Raw genomic sequence first — 27,421 nt, 5'->3', positions numbered from 1 at the left:
GGATAAGAGAATTCAGTTATAAGAAGGGAAAGTTCCAGGGTTATAGGGCAATAAAAGTGTTCATATCTTTTGATCCTGAAAAACAGACTACTAGGTCTGTATTTCAAAGAAATCATAAAAAAGGAAAAGGATCTGCATGTACAAAAATATTTAGAGCAGCTCTCTTTATGATAGCAAAGAATTGGAAATTAAGGGAATGCCCATCAATTGAGGAATGACTGAACAAATTGTGGTATATAGCTCTAATGGAATACCATTACAGAAATGATGAGCAGGCAGATTTCAGAAAAACCTGGGAAGACTTACATGAACTGATGCTGAATGAAGTAAACAGAACTAGGCTACATTGTACACAGCAACAGCAACATTGTTGTCTATCAGCTTTGAGGCTGCTTTTCTGAGCAAAGATCTAAGACAATTCTAAAAGACTTATGATGGAAAGCACTGTCCACATCCAGAATAAGATCAGTGGAGTCTGAAGATCACTTTTGTTTTGTTTTTTTCTTTCTCATGGTTTTTCCTTTGTGTTCTGATTCTTCTTTAACAACATGAGTAATGTAGAAATATATTTAATATGATGGTACCCATATCTGACTGCCATCTTGGGGAAAAAGAGAGAGGAGGGAGGGAAAGAGAGAATATGAAAAGCAAAATCTTATAAAAGTAAATGTTGAAAATTAATAATTTTTTAAAAAGGGGCAAGTTATACCTCCAACCAGTCCAAGAGGAATGAGGCATGATCTAGAAGGATCCTTTCTACCCTTTCCCTGAAGGAAGAAGGGAGGCAGAAGCAAGTTCTCGGTCAGTCTGCTTTTCTCTCTATCATGAGAGCTGCTAATTACACATGAAATGGAAATGGTTTTGCCTCCACAAAAGTAAGGTAACTAAGTTAAGGAGGATTGATTCAATTGAAAAAAGACCATTATATCAAATATTTCTGTAAGCCAAGCCCCTAAAATCCAAATTTTATATACACCACAAAATAAAAGCAAATAATGAGATTATTATGTAAGACCAAAAGTTATTCCCCTATAGGTGAGTGGTCAAAGGATATGAACAAACAGCTCTCAAAATAAGAATTGCAAACTATTAGTACCCTATGAAAGAATGCTCTGAACCACTAATAAGAGAAATGTGAATCAGAATAATTACAGTTTCACCTCACACTCAGAAAATTATCAAAAACGACAAAAGGAATCCATCTTGGAAAACTTATGGAAAGATTACACAATAATACATTGCTGGTGAATCTGTGAATTGGTCCCACTGTACTGTAGCACAATTTGGAATTATGCAAAGAAAGTGATTAAAATACCCAGACTCCTCTTTTGACCCAGAGATTTCATGTCAAATATGCCCTAAAGTGATCAGTGACAAAAAGAAAGACCCTATATATAACAAAATATCAGTAATAGCACTTTTTGTGATAGTAAAGAACAGAAAGCAAAGTGGGTGCCCCTCAATGATAAATGGCTAAACCAGGAGTTCTCAAACTACAGCCCGTGGGCCAAATGCAGCCCACTGAGGACGTTTATGTGGCCTGCGGAGTTATGGCAAATGGGCTGAGGGCGGAGATAGAGTGTGAGCTTTTGTTTTTACTATAGTCCAACCCTCCAAAAGTCTGAGGGACAGTGAACTGGCCCCTATTTAAAAAGTTTGAGGACTACTGGGCTAAACAAATTGTGATATATTGATGTAATAAAAAAATTGCTGTGTTTTAAGAAAAAAACTGATAAAATGAATACAAATAAACATGAAAAATATATATGAATTGATGCAAAGTGAAGTAAACATATTCAGGAAAATAATATATACAATGATTACAAGAACAAAACAGTCAAAAATGAATGCTACAAAATTTAATGACTCCAAAGATGGATCTTCTTTCCAATTTTTGCAGAGTTGAAGGGGATTTCTCTGATTGCTGACAGGGTTTCTTGAATCCAACCAACATATAGATGGTTATATTGTCACAGTTGGTGAGGAGAGGACATCCTTTGGTACTGATAGTTTGAGTAAATAACTCCTAACTCTAGTCTTGATTCTGAGGCTGAGTCTCTAGTGGCTTACTTAATTTAGAGACCAGACCCATGAATGTTCCTTCCCTATTCATCCATCTTGTTTATTATCAATTAGTAGAACACCACTAGTGTAAATGTTCAGACTGCACTATTTCAGTCATTACTGATGAGCAAATATTCCTTCAGCCATGGACTCTACCCCACCCAGAATATACAATCTATTCCAGAGAGACAAGTTTGTCCATTGCTGGGTTGCAGCCTGTGAGTGCCAAAGAAGGTGTGTACAGATACTTAAATAAACTACTCCTCCACACCTAAGCAACTCTCTGCACTCCTTGGAGTCACAGGAATCTACTAAACCTTAGGTGGAATGAGAATGGGCGGTGCTTCTGATTGCTGTCAGTATTTTAGATACTGTCATTTTCTTTGCAAATTCCTCTGCACTAAGCATTCTGTAGCATTCTCTGTGGCAATCTCACCCTGTGGAAGGAGTTAACAAGACTTGCGTACAAGCAAAGTCAATATTCTTATTCATAGTCTCACTTAATGCAGGGATACCAATGTTATACATCTATAACTGTGCTGGAAAGCCTGAAATTTCACACTTGTAACATCCTAGACAATAAGTACATATACAAATCATTAACAAGCACTTGAGGTTGGAGTGTGTTGCTACATCCTCACAATACTATGTGCAGGCTCTATCATGGTCAGTTTCTTGTCTCCACTTGCAGCACATACCTGGAAAGTAGCAGGAAATCAGTAATTTTTTGTCCTAATTTGGGAACAATTTCTTGGACACATACTATTCCAGTTTCTTTTGAAATTTCTTGAGGAATGCCCTTTATCACGTTTTTGGGCAGCCTGAAATTTAGGCAAAGGTAAAAAAAAACCTGTAGTTTTGTTTATTTGCATGTGGGGGGATCCCCAAATCTAGATTTTATTGTAAGTTGAGTAGTTCCTTTTTCAAAAATTATTTTTTAAGTTGATAAGTATTTTTCTGTCATTCACACTTCCTCTGAACACAGGAAAAAATAAAGAAAAACAAAATGCTTGTAATAAAATATTCAAAAATGTGTGTCCATTCCAGAGAACTCCTGATAAAATATGCTATATACCTTCAGATATAGAACTGATAGACTCAGAGTGCAGATTGAAGAATATTTTTAATTGGACTTAGCTAATGCAGAGATATGTTTTGCTTGACTATTCATATTTATAATGGATTTTTGTTTTTCTTGCTTTCTCAAGAGGTAGGGAAAGAGGAGGAAGACAATTCAAAACTGAAAATAAAATTAAAAGTTTAAAAAATGTGTTTCATTCTTGAGTCCATTCCCTCTCTGTCAAGAGTTTGGTAGTGTATATAAATGAAACAGAATATCATTGTGCCAAATATTATCGTGCCAAACAACAAAACAAACCATGAACTTCCATTTTATTAACAAATAAAGGCAATGGCTTAATTTCTTTATTTTTTTTAAATCACAAATTGTCTGCACTTAGGTTTTATCTTCCCTCCAATCAAATTGCTTATGTATCCATTCTATAGGTCCTCCAATCAAACAGTACCAAACCAACTAGTTTTAAAAGTTAAAAAAAAAAAAAAACTTTATCAACAAGTTATATATACTGTCACTGAAGTTTACCAGAAAAAAAGATTTGTGAAATGTTAAGCTCAGAAAATTTTATCAGCTCAAGCTCAGTCTGAAACACTGTACTTCTCAAATTTGCCAATTTAACTTTAATCCTTTTAAGTTTGAGAAACAGGACAGAAGGAGAGAGGGTGTATAAAGGATGAGGAAAAGCCTAGTATTAAATAGTTTTCTGGATACAGCAGGAAGGTGAGTTTTGTGCAGATTGATAGTAAAGTGTGCGGTGTGGGGATGTACACATTGTCTGAAAATGAACAGAAAAAATGGAACGGGATTGGTTTTAAGAGAAGGGACATCTCGGTTTTAAGAGAAGGGACATCTCCAAGAGAAAGAGCTAGGACTTTAAACATGGAGTTGGAGTTTGAACCTCTTATGGCATATCTGGGAAAGAGGGCTGAGGAAAAGGGGTTTTGCCATCTTTAAGGCTTTTAGGATTTCACTAAAATCAGAATCTACATGGCCAGACATCTGAGGATTCATTGAATTTAAAAGACATTGGTACCATTTCAGGAAACAGAGGAAAGTCCAGTCATAGTGAATATTATAAGCAAAAACAAGGAGGAAAGGAGGCAGGTGACTTGTGAAAAGATTTATCATTTATCATTTAGGTTGCTATTATAGCTTAGTTTTAGAGAAGCCTAATATAGTATTTCAAAAAGAAAAAAAGAAAAAGAAAAGAAACACTAGAGGCAGGTAGATGTACATGGATAGAGCACTAATCAGGAGGATATGAGTTCAATTTTGACCTCAGATATTTACTAGCTGTTTGACTCCAGACTAGTCACTTAACCCTAATTGCCTCTAAATTTAAAAAAAAAAAAAAAAAGCAGTAATAAGTAGAGAAAACTTGGCTTAAAGTTCCATTTCTACTATTTACTAGCTAATTGACCTTAGGAAAGTCAACAAATTAAAGAGACTGGATTAGCTCAGCTCCCTGAAGATTTAAAAAAATATTTTGGTACCTGTATTTCAATACTATTTGTTTCCTTTGTAATCCTTTGTGTTTTATTTTTATGTGTTTAAAAGCATTTTTCTGAGAAGGGGTCCATGACACAGAGAAGGTTAAGAACAGCTGAATAAGGTTCCCATCATGCTCTTATATGAGAAAATTTTCATATTGATTAAAAGAAATGCAAATTAAGACAACTCTGAGGAATCACTTCACTGATGAATGTTACAAGGCATGTGAAAAAATTGGGACACTAATGAATTGTTGGTGGAGTATGAAATGATTCTACCATTCTGAAGAGCATATTGGAACTATGTTCAAAGGGCTATAAAGCTGTGTATACCCTTTGATCCAGCAGTGCCTCTATTAGGTCTATATCTCAAAGATATCATAAAAGAAGGAAAAGGACATACATGCAAAAAAGTATTTGTAGCAACCCTTTTTGTAGAGGTAAGGACCTGGAAACTGAGGGAATGTCCATCAGCTGGGAAAGGGATAAATAAGTTATGGTATATGAAGGTTATGGAATATAATTATTCTATAAGAAACGATCAACAGGATGACTTCAAGGCCTGGAAAGAATTATATGAACTGATGCTAAGTGAAGTGAGCAGAACCAAGAGAATATTGTACATAGAAATAAGATTATGTGATGATCAACTCTAACAGATGTGGCTCATTTACACAAAAAGGTAATTCAGGCCAATTCCAGTAGATTTGGAATAGAAATTGTCATCCACATTAAGAGAGATTCAATTTATGGAGATTGAATGTGGATCAAAGCATGGTATTTTCACCTTTTATTGTTGTGGTGCTATGCTTGTTTTTTATATCCTTACTTATGCTTTTATTTTCGCTTTTGATCTGATTTTTTTGCACACAATAAAGAATATGGAAATATGTTTAGAAGAATTGTACATGCTTAAGCTATATTGGATTGCTTGTTTTGGGGAAAGAGAAGAGAGGAGGAGAGGACGAAAAATCTGAAACACAAGGTTTTGCAAAAGTGAATGTTAAAAGATATCTTTGCATGTATTTGGAAAAAAATACTGTTAAAATAAAAAATATTAGAAGATTTTATGAAGTTAATAGATGCACTATTGTTCACATTATGATCAATAAAATACCACAAGATACAATGAATTATCTATGGTAAGATTATCAATGACAGATTTTAAATCCCTAGTTGATTTCCTTCTGCCACCTACAGCATTCTACTGAGCTACTTTCTCTTGTCATGAGCTGGTATTTGTAATGGAAGGATGAGCTAATTTTACTATTAAACTAATCAAAACATAATTAGGAAGGTTAAATCTGCTGCAAAGAAAAAAATAACTATGTCAGTGCCAAAGAGAAATTATTTTTGGATCATCCTCACCACTGTTTCCTCCCACTATCATGATCAAGATTTGCTTGCACAGCATTTCCTATTTAAAAAGGACCTAAAATTGATTTCCATTGGTGATTCTTCCTGATCATTTTAAAGATCATTTAATGTGGTTATTCTCCTTTGTCAGGTGAAATCAGCCGGGAATGTCCAGGGAAGGAAGCAGCCGGGTTACAGAAGGGAGTGGTTACAGATGAAGACACTGGTGGTTTCCATGGATACTTTCCCAGATAGAGATTTATAAACCATTTTACTTGGGGGTTACAACAATGAACTTCTGCACTTGAGTTTCTTGTTTGCCCCATTACTCATCCCACACTGTCATTTAAAATGGTACTGGCACAAATGCTTTATGGCCTATCTTGAGGAGTAGAAAGCAAGGAGGGAAATGTATCTCTTTCCTTTTCTTAAAGATACTGAGGAAAAAGGGAATGGGGACTAGGGGTGAAGAATGTTGCTTAGGCTGACACATATTTTTGGTTGCATTTGTGTTAATGCTTTTCTTTATTACAAGGGAAGGTTTCCTGGTTGGTGGAGAGATGGGGGAGGGAAGCAGATCCAGAAATAGCTGTAAGTTAAAAAGAATCAGTGAAGCTCTAAAAAAAGGAGGTGGGGGGTAGGAGGGAAGGATGGCTAGAGAATGAAATGTTAGCTTCAGTGAACCAGGAGCAACTCATTGTTACTTTTGAATAGGGTTGTATACTTGACATCTGTACTAAGTGGTCACACACCCTTTCCTTGAATGGTATGTTCTTTTAGGGACCACAAATATGCCTTGTAAATTTAACTCTTTTATCTCCTGAACTTCCATCCCAGAGGCCTTAAATTCTCACTAGGCTAAAATCTGCCCCAGAAACTTATTCCTGCTGGAAATTCACTGAGACCATGTAATTCCCACAGTGGAAGTCCCATCTTCTCCTATGGCCTCTGCATCTGATTTCACAACTCCTCCCAGAGTCCTGACCAGCCAAATCTTCAATTCATACCTGGCTGAACTCTCTACTTCTCTACCATGACTGTGGGCCAGGTAGCTTCATCAATTCCTCCACTCCTTTTTTAATTTATAGGTTGTCTTCCCCCATGAAGGTGTATGTCCCTTAGATCAGGGACTATCTTTTTTCCCTTGTATTGTATTTGTGTTCACAGTGCATAGCACTGAGTAATATGCTTGTTGACTGGTTCACCATTTCAATCAGACTCACAACCTGCCTGCTCCCCCTCATCTTCTCAACAGTCTTTTCAATAGTCTTTGCCCTTGTGCCTACAGTACCCTTCTGTCTCCCCTCCAGTTCTGGAACCATGAACAATCAAACTCTGCCATTATTTGAGGAAGGTATGTATTAATCTATTCCCCTCAGCCCTACTCACCATCCCAGTAACTTTTCAAAGTTACTCTTCTTATCACTATTCCCCAACATGTATTATTTCCCCCAACCACAAAGAGATATGCTCCATTAGAGCAGGTTGTCTGCTTTTGTATTTGTATCCTTAGCACTTAGCACAATAACTGGCAAAAAGAACGTCCTTGATAAATAATTTTTCATTCATTCATTCATTCACTCATTCATTCATTCATTCATCTATCCATCCATCCTACACTCATCTTCAGGACTTTCAGCTAAGTGTAACATTCTATAAAGGATATAATGTTTTTTTTTTCCCATAGCATAATGGAAAAAATATAAACTTGGAAGTCAAGAAGCTTAGTTTCCTATGTGAAGTGGGCAAGTTATTTCTCTTGTCTCTATACCCAAAGATTTTTAATCTATAAAATGACTAGACATTCTCTAAGCCCAAATATTAGGATTCTAAGTTCTGTGAGGGGTACATTCTGAATCTTCAAGAAGAGCTAAACCACAGTTAGAAAGAATGAAAGGTATAACACAAGGAGACAGGATCTCAAAGTCCAACTCAAAACTGAACCCACCAGACAGACGGGCATGTAGCCCTTTCTAGATCTCTAAGTAAAGAGGGACTCACTATCACACGAAACACACTGTTCTATTTTGTTATAATTATTAGGATGTTCTTCACTCTTAGGTGTTTTTTTCCTTTTGTCAACCCTAAATCTGGACTTCCACTGATTGTTTCTAGTTCAGGCCTCTGGGGCAGAGCAAAAAAGAGATGGCCTGCAAGTTTCTTCCTATCACTAGCCCTTCTTTACTCTTGGACATTAAGCAGTTTAAAGATTTGGGGAATTGAGACTATCCAGAAGAAAAGAATTCAAGTTTCAAAATCTTACCTGGTTCTAATATAGTTCAAGGGCCTATTTTTCCTTCTAGAGGGGTTAAAATTGTTATATCATTGACACAGGAAACTCCTAGGTGCTGTAGGTGCTGGGCCCAGAGTCAGGAAGATCTGAGTTTAAATGTGTCACCAGACATTTACTAGCTGTGTGAACCTATTAACCATTGTTTGCCTCATTTTTCCCATCTGTAAAATGGGAATGAAAATAGCACTTACCTTCCAGTATTGTTTTAAAGATCAAATGAGATATCTGTAAAGTACATAGCACAGTGCCTGACATATAGCAGTTGCTATATAAGTGCTTATTCCCTGCCTCTTCCTTTCCTTCTAATACCTTCATTATTACTTATAGTCACAGAGAACTTCCTACACCTTTGATGTTTGTCCAAGGTCACATAGCAAGTCTTGTCAAAAGCAGAACTTGAACCCAGATCTCCTTGCCTCTGAGGTCAGCATTCTATCCATTCTTTCATAATGAGTTAGCTAAGACTTAGCTTCTCCAGGCAAGCATCAGACTTTAAAAAGAAAAAGAAAAAAAAAAAAAAAAAACCACAATTGTGCCACAAACTGGCACAAAGTAAAACTGATTATCTGGGCTGAAGCTTATGAAATGGATTCATATAGGTTCCTTGCTATCTATCAGATAAAGTCGAAACACTTTTGTTTGGCATTCAAGGCTCTCTACTCCAGTGCCCTTCCAGCTTACTTTCATTTTACTTTACTCTATTTGCTATGTTTCAGCCAAACTAGACTTCTCTCTGCCTCGGAAATAGGCATACTTATACTCTGGCTGCTTCCCATATCTGAAATATCCTTGTTTTCCAACTTTATTTACTGAATCGCATTTTATATTTTAAAGCCAAATTCAAGTTTGAAACCTTTGTTGATTCCTAGTCAATAAAACCTTCCTTTTAAGATATAACAATGTTTTTCTTTAAGTAATTGGTTAATCACATAATATTGCATATAACAGCTATCTGTGTTGGTCTTATCCCTTTATAGTTGTAAGTTACATAAGGACAAGAACTGTGTTGCTTTTTAAAATTTTTATTTTTGCCTTTTCTTATTATATCACACTTATTTCAGAATATATTCCTCCTCCTCTTTTTCTACCCAGCAAACTATCCCTTGGGACAAAGTTTTTTTTTTAAAAAGAGTGAAAAATATCAGCAAAACTAACACATACACAGAGTCTGACAGCAAATGCAGTATTCAGTTCCAACATTTCTCTCCTCTTTCCCTTTCAACAACAAAAGGAAAGAAATGCATTTTCTTAATTCTTATCTGAGACAAAAACATTTTAAAATGGTTCACTTTCATTTTATTGTTCTCTCCATTTTTATCATTGTAGTAATTTTGCATATCATTTTCCTGATTCTACTTATTTCATCAGTCCATAAAAGTCTTCCTATGCTTTCTGAATTCTTCACATTCTTCTTATAGAAATTCCACTGTAGTCATGTCCTAAATATAATTTACTTAACTAGTTCTCAATCAGTGGGCACCTACTTTAAGTCCCATTCTTTGCAGACATAAAAAGCACTTCTACAACATTTTGGTATATATGGGACCTTTTTTCTGTCTTTTGCTTCCAAAGAGTACATGCTGACTAGTGGGATCTCTGAGACAAAAAGCATAACCATAAGCACATCTGTCACTTAAAAAATAATAAGAAAAAGAAAAGTCTAATTCCAAATCACTTTAAAATAATCACAAAATCTAGAGTTGGAAGGGATGGGTTATCAGTAGCTATGTTCTATAACCCAGAAGAGTTGAATAAATTAATCACTCCATCAGTAGAGTATTACTTGTCTTCCACAATCTCTCCAATATCAACTGCTTCCATCTGTTGTCATCTTTGACAACTAGCTGGGTATAACATAAAATCTCAGAGTTGTTTTTTATTTACATGCTTCTTATTAATTCTGAGAACAAACTTATAATTCTTCTTTTGAGAAGTATTTTCAAGTTCTTTGACCATTTATCTATTAAGGAATAGCTCTTGGTTCTATATAAAAATAAAGGGCAGGGCCTGGACTTGTAGTTGATTAATAAAGGAAACTATAACCATATCATACATGTATTATACATGTATAGTTGCTACATACGTATATTGATATATTTATACATATAAACCACATGAAAGCATATATAGACATATAAAACCATGCATAATTATACATATATACATATATCTATATCACTACACATGTATAGGGGCAACTAAGTAGTACAGTAGCTAAAGCCACAATGTATCCTCAGCACTTAGCACAATAACTGGCAAAGAGAAAGTCTTTGATAAATAATTTTTCATTCATTCATTCATCCATCCATCCTACATTAACCTTCAGGACTTTCAACTAAGTAACATTCTATAAAGGATATAATGAGTCTGGAATCACGAAGAGCTGAGTTCAAATCCAGTCTCAGATATATAATAGCTATTGATCTTGGACAAGTCACTTAACCCATTTTCCTCAATTTCCTCATCTGCAAAATGAGCTGGAGGTGTATATACATACATGCACACATACATATATGCATATAGTTATAGCAATATATAACTATGTTGTAATTGTTTAAATATATAACTATAATTATAACTATAACCATGCTGTTATATAAAATATAGTTAAACATAATTATAACTGTATATTTATAGTTTTATAGTATAATTTTATATGTAATATAGATTAATATAATACAATAATACACATATATATGCATAATTATATTCAAATATTGTAGAAAATTATATTATCAACATGAAATTAATTATATGGTTTATATTAATATAAGTGATCATATAATTAATTTCATGTTGATAATATAATATAATTTCATATTAATAGTTGGAGTTTATTAATATAAGTAATCCTAAGAAATCATAATATATCATATAATTTCATGTTAATTATAATTAATGCTTATTAATATGATCATACAATTAATTTTATGTTAATAATAATAAAACATAATTATTTGCATTGTATTATATTTTATCAACTGCACATTTATATAACTGCACATAGTTACATAATTAATATTTATAATATGGTATAGAATTATACATGTATCATTTTTATATGATTACAACAGACTTCTCTCTACCAGAACTAGAGGCAAGTTCATCTGTAACTTATAGTATTAGAGAACTGCTTCGTCTTAAAAGGTTAAGCAACTCATTCAGGGCCATACAATTAATATGGTCTTAAATTTAGGTTTTCTTGGCTCTGAGGCCAGTCCTATGCACTATTCCAAGATGCCTGTGGTCCTTTATATTTATGTCAAATTATAAGAGGAATTTGACGCAAAGATTTTTTCCCCTACAAATCAAGTTTCCTTTTATTTTAAAATCAAAACTTCACCAATTTTGCTTGCACAAAATCTTTTCAATTTAAAATTATCAGAATTGTCTGTTGTGTGTTTTGTAATTTCTACTCCTTGTTCTGTTAAATAAAATTCTCTCCTTAGCCATAGTGAAAGATTTCCTCTCTCTTGATTCATTTTCCTCCAGTTTATTCTTATGAGACCTTTAAATAGAGTATATATATATATATATATATATATATATATACATATATATATATATATATACACATGCACACATACACATATATGCATATATACATATAATTTAAAAGAAGGAATTTGAGGGACTAATGGTTCTAGTTCTTGTATATGCTTTTTTTTGGTTTTTAAATTTTTAAAATTAAATTTTATTGCTATCTATTGTTTTATATCCCTTAATGAATTAAAGATTTTGTGCAAGCAAAATTGGTGAAGTTTTGATTTAAAATAAAAGGAAACTTGATTTGTAGGGGGAAAAATCTTTGCATCAAATTCCTCTTATAGAAATTTTGTTCCTCCAAAAGAATTTTATTATTGTGTCTACCTTTACTCATCCTGGTAGTTAGATTGACATGGTTCTAAATTTGTGAATAAATGTAGATAGTAATGTTCATTTAAAACATTGCCTCAGACCAATAATGAGGTATAAATATCTCTCCAATTATTTGACATCCTTTATTTCCTTAAAAAATGTTTTTAAATTTTATTTAGATGTCTTACATGATTTTGGGGAGATTTATTCCTGGATTTTGTTTTAGCTATATAGCTAACTATTTGTGTGGATTTATTTTATATCTTACTATTTTCCTGAAGTTTTCACTTAATTCAGTTCCATTACTGATATTCAGGGACTTAAAGGAAATAATACTATTTTTTGCTTCTCTGGTTAAGTTTGTCTCTTTCTTGACAATATTTATGGCCTTTCATTTCTTATCACTAAAACTAACATTTTTACAACTACCTAAAACAGTATTGGGGAAAAGGGTATCCTTGCTTTGTTCTTTTATTTATTGAGAAACCTTTTAGTATTTCCCTACTGAAATAATGTGAACTTTTGGTTTTACATGTATGTGCTTTTCAGCATTTAAAAAAATGGACTTCTTATGCCTCATATCCTTTAGAACTTTTAGCATAAATGAATACTTTGTTCAGTGTTTTTTCTTTATCTATTGTTACAATTATATGGTTTGAGATATTTTTGAGCCATATTTGATATATGGCTTAACATTAGAAAATGTTAACATAATAAATTATATTAAAAACAATATAATTTATTATGTTAACATTTTCTAATGTTAAGCCATATTTCAGGTATAAATCTAATATGCTCATAGTCAATAATTTTCTAGCTATATTGCCACAGTCTTTTTTCTAAAATTTTATGTAAAAATTCTATATCAATACTCATTGTTGACACTGATCTTTTGTTCTCTTTCTATGCTTTATCCTTCTTTTGTTTAGAGAGTAGAACTACATTTGAATCTAAAAAAGATTTTGGTAGAACATTTTCTTTTGTACCTGAGAATAATTTGTGTAGCATGGGTGTTAATTGTTCTTTAAACTTTAAATAGAATTTACCTGTAAGCATATTTGAACCAAGATTGGTTTTGTTCCCTTTGTTAGCACTAGGTTATTATTTGGGTTTTTTCCTGGCAAGTTCTAAAAATTTTTTGACATAATTGAAATTGTGACTATATGACTTGGATTTTCAAGCATGGGGTTTTCTCTGGCCCTGATTTATGGGTTTGATAGATTACTCTTTTGTTGTTGATTTTCAAAAGTTCTTCTGTTATTTCCTGAGATATGCTAAATATAATATTATATTTAGCATTTTTTACTTTTCATATTCTTCTCAAGTTATTTCTACAGAATCCTGTTTTTAATATCACTCTTTTGGGCCTATATAGAATTCAAATGACCTTTTTATTTCTCTCAAAGTTTCTACTACTTACAAAATTTTTGTTTTAAATTTATTATTCTCTTTCTTGGAATTTCTTCTTTAGAGAGATTATCACATGTCCTAAACTCTGTATTGTGGTACTTTCAATACTATGTTGAAAGTCCTGATTTCTGACCTAATTTGATTCCTAAATTCTTCTGCTTTCCCATTTCTCTTCTCCCTTCCCATTCTATATTCTATATTTTGAACCTTGCTATTGTTCTATAATCTCTTGGGAGTCTACTAAATTCTTGTTTTGATTCATTTTCCTTCAGAGTTTAATGCTTGTTCATAGTGCCCTAACATATCTATTTTCTCTTTCTTCCTTCAGTCTTTATGAGCCTCATTCTTGTTTTATATGCTTGTGAGTTCGGTTTTTACTCAATTTTTTCTTTTCTCTCTTTCTCTCTCTCTCTTTTTTTTTTTTTTTTTTTTTCATTTTAGCATGTCTCTGATTTCCTTCCTCAATTTTTGGCTCTTCCCCTTTCTATATCAAAGGCTTGAGTATCCTTCCTCACATAGGAGTGTATGAAGAGTCAGAGGACCCTGCCAGAATATATCTTATGGTGACGAATCAGGTCCCAATTGAATTTATGAGTTCTCTTTCCTTCAGTCATGGAAGTTCCATACCCTATTAGATAGTTGTGGACTATCTATTTTTTCTCTTTTAATTCTTCCTTTCTTTGACTTAACTGAGCTAAATCAATGCCTGTTATCTCCCTTTCCAAACTACCATGTATATACTCTTGATATTGCTTATATATACCTAGTTATTTACATATTATCTTCCCCACATATCCTGGCACATAATGTTTAATAAATTCTCACTGACTGACTGCTGCCCCTTGTGGAGTAAGAAGGATTTCAAGCTGAATGAATGTTGGGATGGAAGGAGAAATGAATAGGGGACATAACCTACTCAGAAGCACAAGTCTTCAAGATTACTTGCATTGACTCTGAGGTGGTAATACTAAGAGCCAACTGGATATTTTGGTTCTCCAATGTTATTTCACAGTAATTTTGTTGTTTTTACCTTGTGCAGTGTTTCTGACTTATTATCTTATATTCTATATCTAGCACATATCTTTTCTTAAGTATTTGGATCAGAAGGGGTTAAAGAAAACAACTGCTCTCTCATTTTATCAACCATGTGTCTCCAAAGAGCTATGTTTTAACTAAACTTTTTATTTTCCATGGCAATTAAATAGAGCTCAATAAATTATTTTTGTTAAAATTAAGGAACATGGTGACTATAAGATTCTATCAACATAAAGGTTCTGAGCTCATGCAAAAACAAACATTACAAATAAACACGAGCAGAATTTCAGGCCTTTGATATTCTCATGAAGCACCTAAGCTAGTGTGCATGGAACACTGTATCATTATAGGGATGAGGTATGGGGTAAATATGGAAGAATTGTGGTTCCTGCTCTCAAGAAATTGATACTAAGGAAATAAGACAGCGGAGGAAAGGAAAATCCAAACAGTTAAAATCTAATATTTTATCAACAATATTTTCTTTAATACTTCACCTTCAAGGACTCATAAAGGACCCAAGGACTCTATGTCCTTTGAGAGCCTCTCTGAACTAATCAAAGCTGATCCTCAATGACAAACACATGTTTACTGTCAAGCAAGCCTGTACCTTGCATCTTGGAAAGAACTGACAGAGATTGTGCTCCACGGCACGTCCTTTGAGAAAAAAGTGACATGTCCATGCCTCAATGACTTTGGGCACTTAACCTCCCAGGACCTGTTTTCTCATCTATAAAATGAAAGAACCCAAAGGGATGATCTCTGAAGTCCCTTCCAGCTTCAATTCTGTGGCTATTCTGTGACTTTAATGGAGGATAATCAAAAAAGCATGAGGAATGAGGACGGGCTTTGGAGTTAGAGGATGGGGATGTAAACCTTGGCTCTGAAACTTACTACCTGTGTGCCCTCAGGCAACCATTTAACCTTGCTGGGGCCTAATTTTTAAAATAAGAAAATTGTATTAGGTGATCTCTAAGGTGCCTTCCAAACCTCTAAAACAATAATTTTACATATTATTCTCCTTCCTTCTTGGAGATAGAACCAAACTGACCTTCTTGCTGTTCCTCAGAGAACAATCAATCTTGGGTCTCCCATACCCCTGCAAAGACATCACTCCATCTTAACCTCCACCTCTAACTTTATTTCAAAGCTCAGCTCATCTTTTTTCCTAGCCCCTCGTGTACTTTGCTGGATCTTGTAACACTAACTTCCTTACTGTTCCTCACACAACATACTCCATTTCCCAAATCTGGGCATGTCCACTGGCTGTGCACTCTGTCTAAGATACCGTCCAACCTCATCTCTGTCTCCTGTCATCTCTGGTTTCTTTCGAGCCCTAATTTCTACAGGAAGCCTTTCCTAATGCCCTTTCCTTCTATTGCTTATCTTGAATTTTCTGTCCATAGTTTATTTGTACAAAGTAGTCTTCACATTGCCTCCCGCATGAGACCGAGTTCCTAGAAAACAACAACTATCTTTTTGCCTGAAGTAATATTTATAAAGCACTTAGCACAATACCTTCCTTTCTACTTCCTTTTATATGGTGTCTTTCCCTATTAGACTGCAAGGTCCTCATGGGCAAGACTATCTTTTTCTTGTTCTTATCTCCAGCACTTAGCATAGTATCTAGTACAGAGTAAATACTTAATACATGTTTATTGTGTTGTACTGAACAAGCATTACATAAAATAAATATTTTGGGTGACTGATAAACCTCATATATAGAAATAAAATAAATATATGCATATATGCAATATACAATCTGTATATGTATATCTGCACATGTGCAATTATATATATGCATATATACTTATATATAATTACTTTATCTATAATATGTAAATATATGTATATAATACATAGGAGCAGAAGAAGAGAGGATGTTCCATACCTATGATTTCACCAATGTAGAGAAATCCTGGTTTGGAAACTCTTTCCACCAAAGCAAACTAACAACTCATTTATGACTTAAAATTTGAGAAAACTGATGGGAGAATGAAGTTGTTTGTCCATGGTCACACAGACGTAGAATCTGCAGCCAGTATGCAGCCACCCTACTATACTCCCTCGGGGGAAAAAGAAAGAATAAGTACAATATTTATGAAGTGCCTGTTATCTACAAGGGCAGCTGGGTGGTACATTGGATAGAGTGCTGGATACTGAGTCTGGAAGATCTTAATTCAAATTTGGCCTCATAATTCCTAGATGTATGACCCTGGACAAGTCACTTAATATGTTTAGCTCAGTTTCCTCATCTGTAAAATGAGCTGGAGAAGAAAAGGACAAACTCCAGTATCTTTTCCAAGAAAAAATCAGATAGCCATGGCTGAAACAACTAAATAATAAAAATTATTTACAAGGCTCAAGCAGATTAGCCTAGATGGGATGGAAAACCTATACTAGGGAATATGCAAGAAATGAGGGTACTGAGACAAGTGAGAAGGAAATGTTGACAAAGCAGCAGCATTCTCTACTTACTGACAATCAATACTTCTAGTCTCTCTTCTATAAGAAAGTCAAAAGCTTTAAAATCCCATAAAGACTGAGCTACTCACCCTCAAAATTCTACATTACAGAAAAAAAAATCTGCAATCAAAATATGCCTTGGGCTAGAAGGACAGGGGGTAGGAGTGGAAAGAAGCAAGGAAGATAAAACCATATATCATACATTTTCTCTCTGACCTCAGCATCAGAGGTGAAGGGAGGAGGGGAAGAAATATATTACCCTCTTCTTGAAGCAAAAGCATTTTAATTGTCAGTTGAATGAGAGTCCAGTGGAGCCATAAAATAGATCAGCTTTCCCATCTGATTAGTTCTGAGGACATGAGAGACAGAACTGGGTGGGCTATCTGGGGGGTGGGGGGAGGGGAGAGGAGAGCGGAGGATGCTAAGCAAAAGCATGCAATGTTAATGGGAAAATCCATTCTCCAGTAAATAAAGAACCAAAGAATAGAAAGGAGCAAAGGTGTCTCAAAATAAGAATTATAAGCTATTAAGAAGCATATGAAAGATTGTCCTTAAATCACTAACAATAAGCGAAATGAATGTTTAGAAAGTACTGAAGTTTTGCCTTACATCCAGTAAAATGGTAACAATGAGAATAACCAGTTCTGGAAGGGTTGTAGAAAAATTGGCCCATTGATCCAATTGATGGAACTGTGAAGTAGTCTGACCATTTTGGAAAGTATTTTGGAATTATCTGAAGGAAGTGATGATATGTCCATATCTTTCAATCCAGAGATTTCACTGCTAGTGAAATCCATATACACACAAACACACTGACCAACCTATACTACATACACTCCACATATACCCTAAAGGATCAATGACAAAAAAAGCCCCACATATACCAAAACATTTAAAGAAATGTCCATCAACTGGAGAATGGCTAAATAAACTGTGTTACATGAAGGTAAATAGAATATTACTATGATAAAACAAATAAGAAATATGCGGTAAAGTCAGAACCAGGAACACAATTTTGCAAATAGAACAAAATAACTTTGAAACCCAATGCTGTTGAAACTATACTGACCAAGAAACTAGCCTTAAAGAATACAAGAAAAGGCAACCTTGGCAGCATTCTCACTTCTATTTGCACCATATATCCAATCAGATGCAGATCTTATTGTTTCTGCCTCCACAATATATCTATCATCAGTCCCCTTATCTCTGATCACACAGCTACCAATCTCATTCAGACCTTCCTCACTCCTCACCTGGACTATTGTGGTAAGCTGCCCTGCTTAGTCTCTCTTCTCTTAATCAAACTCTCACGTAGTTGTCAAGGATTTCCTAAAGCCTGAACCTGCCATTTCCTTACTCAGTAAGTTCCAATGGCTCCCTATTACCTCTAAAAACTCTGATTGATATTTAAAACCCTTCACAAACTGGCCCCATCTATCTTTCCAACCTTATTAAAAGTTGCTCCACTTCATACACTCTATAGTCAAGTCAAAGTAGCTCTTCACCCACGCCATTTCCCACTTCCACATTCTTGTACTGACAGTCCCCATGTCTTGAAGATATTCCCTTTTAAAATCTCTAGTTTGTTGTGCCACCTGCTATTTTGAAGATTTTCCTGATTTACTAGTGTCTTCCCCATCAAAATCAGCTTGCAGTGATTTATATTTACTGATAAGTATATGTTTTCTCTCATAGAGTGTAAATTCTTTGGGAATAGTAACTTTCATTTTTGTCTTTATATTGTAAGTGCCTAGCACATAATAGATGCTTAATAAATGCTTAGTCATTGATGCAGGTGAGGAAAGTGAGGGTCAGAGAGGTTCCTTAGGTAAGTAAAGGGTATTACTGGGGACTGAACACAATTCCTTTGACTCCAAATGAATGTCTATTCCATCATTCCATCATATCTAAAAGCCCTTATTTAAATAAGGTTAAAAGACAAAAGAGGTATATGGTGGAATTAGATAAAGCAGCTGCACCACCATTTCCTAGAATTAGATAGTCTCCTGGTTGGCCCTAAGGACAAAAGGGGAATAAATAAACAACATTATAATAAATACAGGCTCTTTAAAGGATGAGTGCTAGTCCTTCAATTTCACAGGAAAACCCATCATTATTAGGTTGATGGGGAGTGCCTTCTCTTTATACAGCAACCATCTGTCACTTGTGGAACACAGGTGGGGGAAGGGAGAATCTTTGTCCTCTCTTTATCTATTGTCTTTATTAAACCTTTTCATGCTGGTTCACAGGATCAACTCTACCTGCAGCAAGAATCCCTGTTCTCATCATAAACTATAAGTATCCCTGATATGTACTACTGATATTCTAGCTTATCACACAGATTCAGCCATATGGTAAATAATAGCAGTTTAGTAGTTACATATAAGCAAAAATGTTTGCAAAATATTTTACATGTTATCTTATTTGAACCTCACAGCAACCCAGTAAGATAAAGGTTGTTTTTATCCCATTTTACAGATGAAAAAATGGAGACTAAGAAGTTAAATGACTTGCCCAGCAGACAGCTATTAAATGACTCAGGCAATTTTCAAACTCAAGTCTGGCTGATTCAGAGTCCAGAAGTAAGGTCTGTACCAACAGCTGCCCCAGATTTGAAAGGGAATCAAATCCTTCCAGATCCCATCCCTGGTCCATCCCCCACCCTGTACCGTTTCCTGTCTCCAAAGTCCCTTTACACAGTAAATCACAGAATGACAGAATTAGAAAGGTCCTTCAAGATCACTACTTCAATGCTGCTTTTTTACACATGACCATTTCTTTGGGAAATTCAAGCTTCAGGGGTTGAAGTAAATAACTTCCATTTCTAATCTAAAGTCTTTGCCATTTGCTACTTCCAGCCAAATATTTTTCCATTAAGTGACAATGGCCTCCTGCCTGTTCCATGAACAAGACACCCTGTTTCTTAACTACAGCATTTTCTCTCACTGTCCCCCAAGCTTGATACTTCTTCCTTTTCATCTTTACCCTGGCTTCCTTTAAGTGCTAGAATTCCATCTTTTAAAGGAAGCCTTTCCCAACCTCTCTTAATCGTACCTTCCCTCTGTTAATTATTTCCTATTTATCCCACATATAGTTCGTTTGTACATATGTTTGTTTGTTGTCTCCTCCATTAGATTGTAAGCAACTTGGGGGCAGAGACTGTCTCTTGTTTCTTTTTTTTTTTTTTTAATCTCCAGAGCACAGTGTCTAGTATATAGCAGGTGTTTAATAAATTTTAAATATTGATGACTGATTTATTGATTATGAAAACATGGCTCAGAGAGGCTGTCACTTGCCCAAGATTACACAATTAGTAAGTAAGATAGAAGAGTGTCTGGGGGGTGCAATGGCTAGAATGCTAGGCCCTAGAATTAGGAAGATTCATCTTTCTGAATTCAAATCTAGCCTCAGACACACTAGTACTACATTACATGTTTAATATTTCCTCCTTTATTCTCTTAAGTTTATATAATCAATAAACAGACTTTCCAGATTGAAAATTTAACAATTTACTCTAGCAAGTTAGATGTTAGAGCTGGCCTCTGATTGTATGTCTATTTCCTGAGGACTAGCTTAGCTAAACTGAGAGATGCTCAGCACTATAGCACAAGATGAAGAATTTTGTGGTCCCAATGGTTCTCAAAGACCACCTATTTATTAGGCTATAGAGGAGTTAAATATTAATTGATGGATAGAGTAGCCAGCCACACCAGCAAAGTTAAATACATCTACATAACACTTCAAGTTTACCGTACTATCACTCCCATTTTTTGAGAAAAAACTGAGACTTAAAGCAGTCCCACAGTTAGAAAGCAATAGAGATTATCTCTAAAGAGGAATGGAAGGATAACTGCAAGAAATAAAGTTACAGGACCTAGAAGTGACATCCTTTACTCTTTTAAAAAAATGCCTGCTTTCCTTCCTTCCTTCTTTCCTTCATTCCTTCCTTCCACCTACAATAAAATATATAAGATTACAAAGAAAATCAGTTGTTTTGAAAGATGAAAGAAGAAAGGAAGGGAGGGAGAAGAGAGGGAAAGAAGAAAGGAGGGAAGGAGGGAGAGAGAAAAAAAGAGAAAGAAAAATAGATTATCATTCTGAGAAAGAGTCTGAGCTTCACATCAGACCCACACAGGGTTCTGGTACATGAAAAGTTAAGAATCCCTGGTATAGTCAGAAAACTCAGAGCAAAAAGGAGGAATCCACTAACATTACGAGTTAGTTAATTTCAATCTAAAAACCAGATTCTGAACTAGCCAATAAGAATATAGTGGGCCATAAAATTAATGACTGGAAAATACTTTGAGTGATAGAAAAAAAGAAAGATGTCCTAGATCACTATTTCTCTGAGTGGTCAAAACAGGAAAGGCTTAGAAGAACAAATGCCAAGATTTGGAAGCATTAATTAACAATTATCTTGACTCCCCATCTCTACATCCCTCCAACTTTTGAGTCTAGGGCCACTTAACAGCAACCTTTAAAGCCAGCATCACTTGGAGTCTTGGACTAATTCTTTTTCTAAAGAAAAAAAAAACATTTAAGGATTCCATTGGTGGAGTAAGTGGAGAGTAAGCAGAGATGCTGGCAACAATAATTTTGTGCTTATATAGTACTTCAGGGTTTACAAAGCACTTTATTATCTCATTTGATAATAATAAAAAAAACTCTAGGAAGTAAGAAATAAAAGTATTATTATTCCCCTTTTACAGATGAAGAAACATTCAGTCTCTGGCTCAATGCTTGGTCCATTTTGTTGCTTACTGAGCTCCAGTTAGGATATCCTGAACATCTGGGAGAATAATAGCAAAACTGTCAGCCAAAGATTAAGGTAGCCAGTCAGCTGTGACCAAGCTTCTGATAAAGCCAACATGCCCAAAACTCTTGTTAATTAAAAGCAACAATAAATGTTTGATTGCTTATTTTTTTCTTTCTCATTGTTTTCCCTTTTTGATTTGATTTTTTTTTCTTGTGCAGTATGATAAATGTAGAAATATGTTTAGAAAAATTACACATGTTTAACCTATATTGGATTACCTGCTGTCTGGGGAGGGGGAAAGAACAGAAGGGGGAAAAGAGGAAAATTTGGAACACAAGATTTTGCAAGGGTGAATGTTCAAAACTATCTTTACATGTATTTTGGAAAATAAAAAGCTATTGTTAAAAACAAACAAACAAAAAAAAAAAAAAACAGAAACTCATGATGGTTCAATCAGCAGTTGGAAGGATAAAAAAAAAATCAATGAGGCAAAAACAGAGAATCTACAACAATGAGATACAAAATAGCCCATATTCCTTTTCCATAAATCAAGTCTAATCCAGACCACATACTCACCTAAGTCCACTAAAGTTGGGTTCTCAATCTTTTTTTGGTGCCATGGATTTCTTTGGTGCACATAATGAAGCCACAGTTCCTTTTTTCAGAATAATATTTTTAAGTGTAAAAAATGAGATACATAGGATTATAAAAGAAATTAGTTCACAGATCCTGGGTTATGAACCCCTGTTCTATGCAGAGCATCTAACTATAATTGAGATTTAGACCTGGCTTAAGGACAGGGGTTCTGAGTCATTTCTATCTCATAGATCATTAGTTTGGGGAAGTCTATGAAACCCTTCTCAAAATAATGCTATAACATAACAAATATGGAGATATGTTTAGAGGAATTACATGTGTTTAACCTATATCAGATTTCTTGCTGTCTTGGGGAGAAAGAAGGAGAACATTTTGGAACACAAAGTTTTACAAAGATGAATGCTGAAAACTATTTTTGCATAAATTTGAAAAAATAAAATGCTATTATAAAAATGAAATAAAAATAAATTTTCCTTCCAGAAAAAAATGCTATAAATGCATAAAATAAAATACATAGGATTACAAAGAATAATTTCAAGATTCCCAGGTTAAGAGCTCTTGAGCTAGAGTATCTAGGTGGTACAATGGATAAAGTAGTTTCCCTGGAGTCCAGAAGACTTGACTTCCACTATCATCACTAGTTTAGATAACTAGCTGCATAGTTCTGAGCAAAACAACTCCTAGAATATTATGAATAATATGACCTCCTAGTTAAATAATGGCTTACCCCTGATGCCCCTTCCTCTGGTTAGTTGGTTCTTTTCCAGAGTGCTGAATTTCAAACAAATCTACTTTCCTCTTCAAGTTCTACTCCTGACTTTTCAGATCATTTCCTCCATGCATAGCAATTTCACCCTGGAAGTCCATACACTAGTTATGTCTTTAAGTTCTATTCCTCATTTTGGAAACTTGCTTCATCATGCTCCTACCTGGGTAGGAAATTACTTTCTTCCTCCTTCACCCCATCCCCTCTACTTTTCTCTTTTACTCTAGTCTTTCCCCATTAGATGATAAGTTCCCAGAGGGCAACTCTTGTATTTGCATTTTCTAGCACTTATCTTTGTGCCTGGCACAAAGCCCTAATTAGATTGTAAACTCCTAGTATTTGAAAGTAAACACCTATTTTAATTTTCAAAATTTCAGTCTAAAGAACTTCTTTTCCCTCTCAGACTCTTATTATCCTATAGAATCTTAGGTGACAGGATCCTCTCCATCCTAAAAAGGTTGTCCCCCGGATCAAAGGTGCACCTTTGAGAATGTCCAACTTTTCTCTTCTACTCCTACTTCTACTACTACATCCTAGGATTACAGATCCTAGGATGGAATAATTATCACTTCCCTGAATGGCTCTTACCATTTCCATCCCAGTGATCAGTTTCACTTTAATAAGAATCAGATCCAGAATAGAATTTCCTTCTAATTGGTTCTCATATCTTTTGAAGGATGAAACCATCATTCAAGCAATGCAATTAATTATTAGATGCTATGCTTTTTGCAAGAGAAAAAAGAACTCTAACTCTGGTCTGGATAACTAAAGTTCTGCCATTCTCAATACAATCATGCCTTCATGTTGCAATTATAATCTGCTTTCTTAACTTTGCTTATCGATTTCCTATTTCTGTCCCAAGTGGTCTATAGTGTGTGTGTGTGTGTGTGTGTGTGTGTGTGTATGTGTACACATATACATATATACATATGTACACATATATCTCAGAATACCTCCTTAAAAGGGATTTTGTAAAGAAAGCATGTTGTAAACTCTAATGCACTATAAAAATATGCAACATTACTAAGTATTAGAAATATTACTACTACTACCATTACCTCCATGTCTATATTCACTAACACCTATAATGACTAAGAGAAAAAGTTTTTCAACCACAAAACCATATTTCAGTATTTCCTTAGTACAGCTAAGAAACACATAGTTGTTTTGTCAGTATTAATTGGGTTGACACAGTGATATAAGAGCCAATGACAATGGACCTAGACTTTAAAAAACAATCATTATGAGACTTATAATAGGTAATTCCATAGATAAAGGTAAAAACAGAATAGCAGTGGGATGCATATACTATTAAAAAATTCGCCTGAGCCCAAGACTATGGATTCTAATTCCCACTCATTTTTCTGAACTTTTATGCTTCTCAAAGACTAAATTAAGATATCCTATAGTTGCAAAATAGTAAATACAAAGCACATTGTACTATTAGCAAATAACAAAAAGTTGGTTTTGTTTCTTTTTTAATGATACTGCTAAAGGAAACAGAAGAAAAAGCCTTGTCTTTTAGTAAATCTGCACAGTGTATACATAGTTATCAATAATTTTCTCTACTTCCCAAAACACGTAATTAATCCCTAATCATTCCAGCAGTTGGAAGACATTGACTCTCAGAGCCTGGCAAATCTCAGCATCCAACAAAACTGAAAAAAGAAATCAATTCCCTTAAGTCTGCAAAGAGCAAACTCTTGACTGCCAACATCAACCTTGACAGTGGAGTCTTACGGACCTTGACATTAGTGATCAGTAAGACAAATAAAATTAAATGAAATCTTCAAAAACCTAAGTGACATCTTTTCCCCCCACTGAGACAATTGGGGTTAGGAGAGTTACCCAAGGTCACACAGCTAGGAGGTGTATTGTGTCTGAGGTCAAATTTGAACTCAGGTCCTCCTGACTTCAGGGCTGGTGCTCTAACCACTATGCCATCTAGCTGCCCCTGTGACATCTTTTTAAAAATCAGTTCAGCAGGACTTATCAAGAATGCCCTGAATTTCTGACCACTATTGTATTACACTGCAGTCCAATTTTTGTGAAGCTTAATGTTTCTCAAATGGCATTTCTCAGATTCGTGGGGCACTCAAAGGACAAAGGGGAAATTTTAACTCTAAGAGTGAGAAGTCGCCTGGCTGAAAGAAAAATAGCAAGATTCTCACAGTTGCCCAAGAACAGAACCACTCACAGGATGATTTCATCTTTACAATACCCTAGGTTCCTAAGCATAAATCTCATAATAATTATATCTTATATTTATTTATAGCTTCAAATTGTGCCTTAATTCCAAAAATCTTAAAACCTCCAACAGGCAAATTCTTAATTATTAAAGTCCCCTTGGGAGGCACATATTACTATCTGACCTTTTAAATGGAGCAACTGAGGACAGGGAGGTAAGAGGACTTCTTCAACATCTTTCCCCAAGATAAGGACAAAAAAGAAAGTAAATTTTTTAAAACCTAATTCTGCAACCACAAATAACATTGATAACTTTATATATATCAAACAGGAATCTCTCCCATAGTCTCATCTGAAAACAAGGACTTTGTAGAAAAGTCTCTATGGTATTTTTCAATTGATCTCCCAAAAATCTGAAAAAAAAAAAATGTAATTTCTCAGGTAACTTCAGACAAGTGTAAATAAACCATTGGCATCCTGACAGAACAGGAAAAAAACTGCTTTTATTGCAAATTAATTAAATTTTTATTTCATCCTCTAATTTCACTATTTTTCATATTTCTTATATTGTAGGAAAAGAAAAGTAAGTATGCCACACACCATAGTCTTTTCCTCTGCATTGCATGGGTAAAGTGATGAATTAGAATCAGAATCAGAAAAATTTTGGTTCCATCTTACTTCAAATCTCTTTGAAGCGAAACCCTTTTGGTTGAAATTCCTCAACCATGAAACAGAAGGTTGAACTAGATGTCTTCCATGGTCCCTTCCAATTCTAAATCTATGATATAATGAGCCCACAGATTCAATATGGAGATATCTACTTCACAGTATTGTTTTGAGGAATGTGTTTTATATATAAATGAATTTGAAAAGAAAGAGCACACACTCCAACAGAAGGGTATTCCCAGTCTTTGAATTCATCCTAGCCAGAACCGAAGGGCAAGGGTGACATGTTTTAGAATCTCATCAAAAGTTTAATAGCAACTACATGCAAGTCATCATTTAAGTCAAAATTAACACACATTTTACTATTTCAATGTATGAATTCAGAATGCCTTACAAAGTTACCTATGGATTATCAGTTATGAGAATGCATAATATCTGTAGGGTACCTAAAATTGCCCAAGTATGCATTATTGGACAATTCCCTTAAAATTACAAGCAAACAAGAATGAATTCATTTAACAAGCATTTAATAAATGCCTATTATGTGCAAAATACTCTGGGTAGTTTAGATAATGTGCCTACTTCCTATTGAGAAGTATGTAAACAAATTCACAAATGTCTTTTTTAAATAATGGTCCACAGAAAAAGAAATCTAGCAAAGAGAATTTGATAACACCATAAGCATAATATGACATAACTATCAAATGCCAATGATGCATAGTATTTGTTCCATTTCCATATGTGCTCTATTCTTCCCTGGTACCCAAATCCCCCCACATCCACTCAGATAGGCTGCTTTCTGTGTGTAATTTCATCACAAATACACTCAGAATCCATTATAGACATGGCTACCATTTGGCTCCATGAACTTCCTTCCCCCCACTCTTCCACCAGACTCACTGTTGCTGGATTTGAGATCCCGATGGATGATGGGGACTATAGCTTCATCATGCAGGTAGTTCATCCCCCTCGCAATCTGTACAGCCCAGTTCACCAATATGTCAGGAGGGATCCTCTTTCCCGATAACACTCGATTTAAGGACCCTCCACGGGCAAATTCCATAATCAAACAGAGATTGGGTTCTTTCAGGCACACCCCCCTCAGAGCAATGATATTAGGGTGCTTTAGCATGGCAAAAAGTTTGGCTTCCTGACGAACGTTCTCTATTGTCTGACTGATGTCCTCATCAGGGTCATGGCGAGCAGCTTTCACGGCAACTTCTTCTCCAGCCCAAAAAGCTCGATACACCTTTCCAAAACCCCCAATGCCAATGATCTCCTCCAGGGTCAGCTCTGCAAAGTCAATCTCTAATACTGGGCAAGGAGAAGAGAAGAGACAGAGGCATTAAGTCAAAATCATTCTGAAGTAAATCATTTAATCATCAATTTATAGATAGACCAC

The 27,421-nt window shown here is 34.8% G+C and overlaps 1 protein-coding gene across 6 annotated transcripts in view; it reads right to left on the bottom strand.

Annotated features, from left to right (window-relative positions):
- MAP3K9 (mitogen-activated protein kinase kinase kinase 9) overlaps window positions 1-27,421 on the bottom strand; it is a 105,052-nt gene that overhangs the window by 67,204 nt on the left and 10,427 nt on the right. For all 6 annotated transcript variants that reach the window (XM_074290135.1, XM_074290138.1, XM_074290134.1 and 3 more), the window contains exon 2: window positions 26,920-27,333. In XM_074290135.1, the coding sequence (XP_074146236.1) occupies window positions 26,920-27,333 (414 nt within the window). The remainder of the gene's footprint in view (window positions 1-26,919; window positions 27,334-27,421) is intronic.

This window comes from Sminthopsis crassicaudata, chromosome 2 (genome assembly GCF_048593235.1).
Source record: "Sminthopsis crassicaudata isolate SCR6 chromosome 2, ASM4859323v1, whole genome shotgun sequence".
In the NCBI taxonomy this organism is placed as follows: Eukaryota; Metazoa; Chordata; class Mammalia; order Dasyuromorphia; family Dasyuridae; genus Sminthopsis; species Sminthopsis crassicaudata.
The sequence above is the reverse complement of the archived record's forward strand: the minus strand, read 5'-3'. Positions and strand labels throughout refer to the sequence as shown.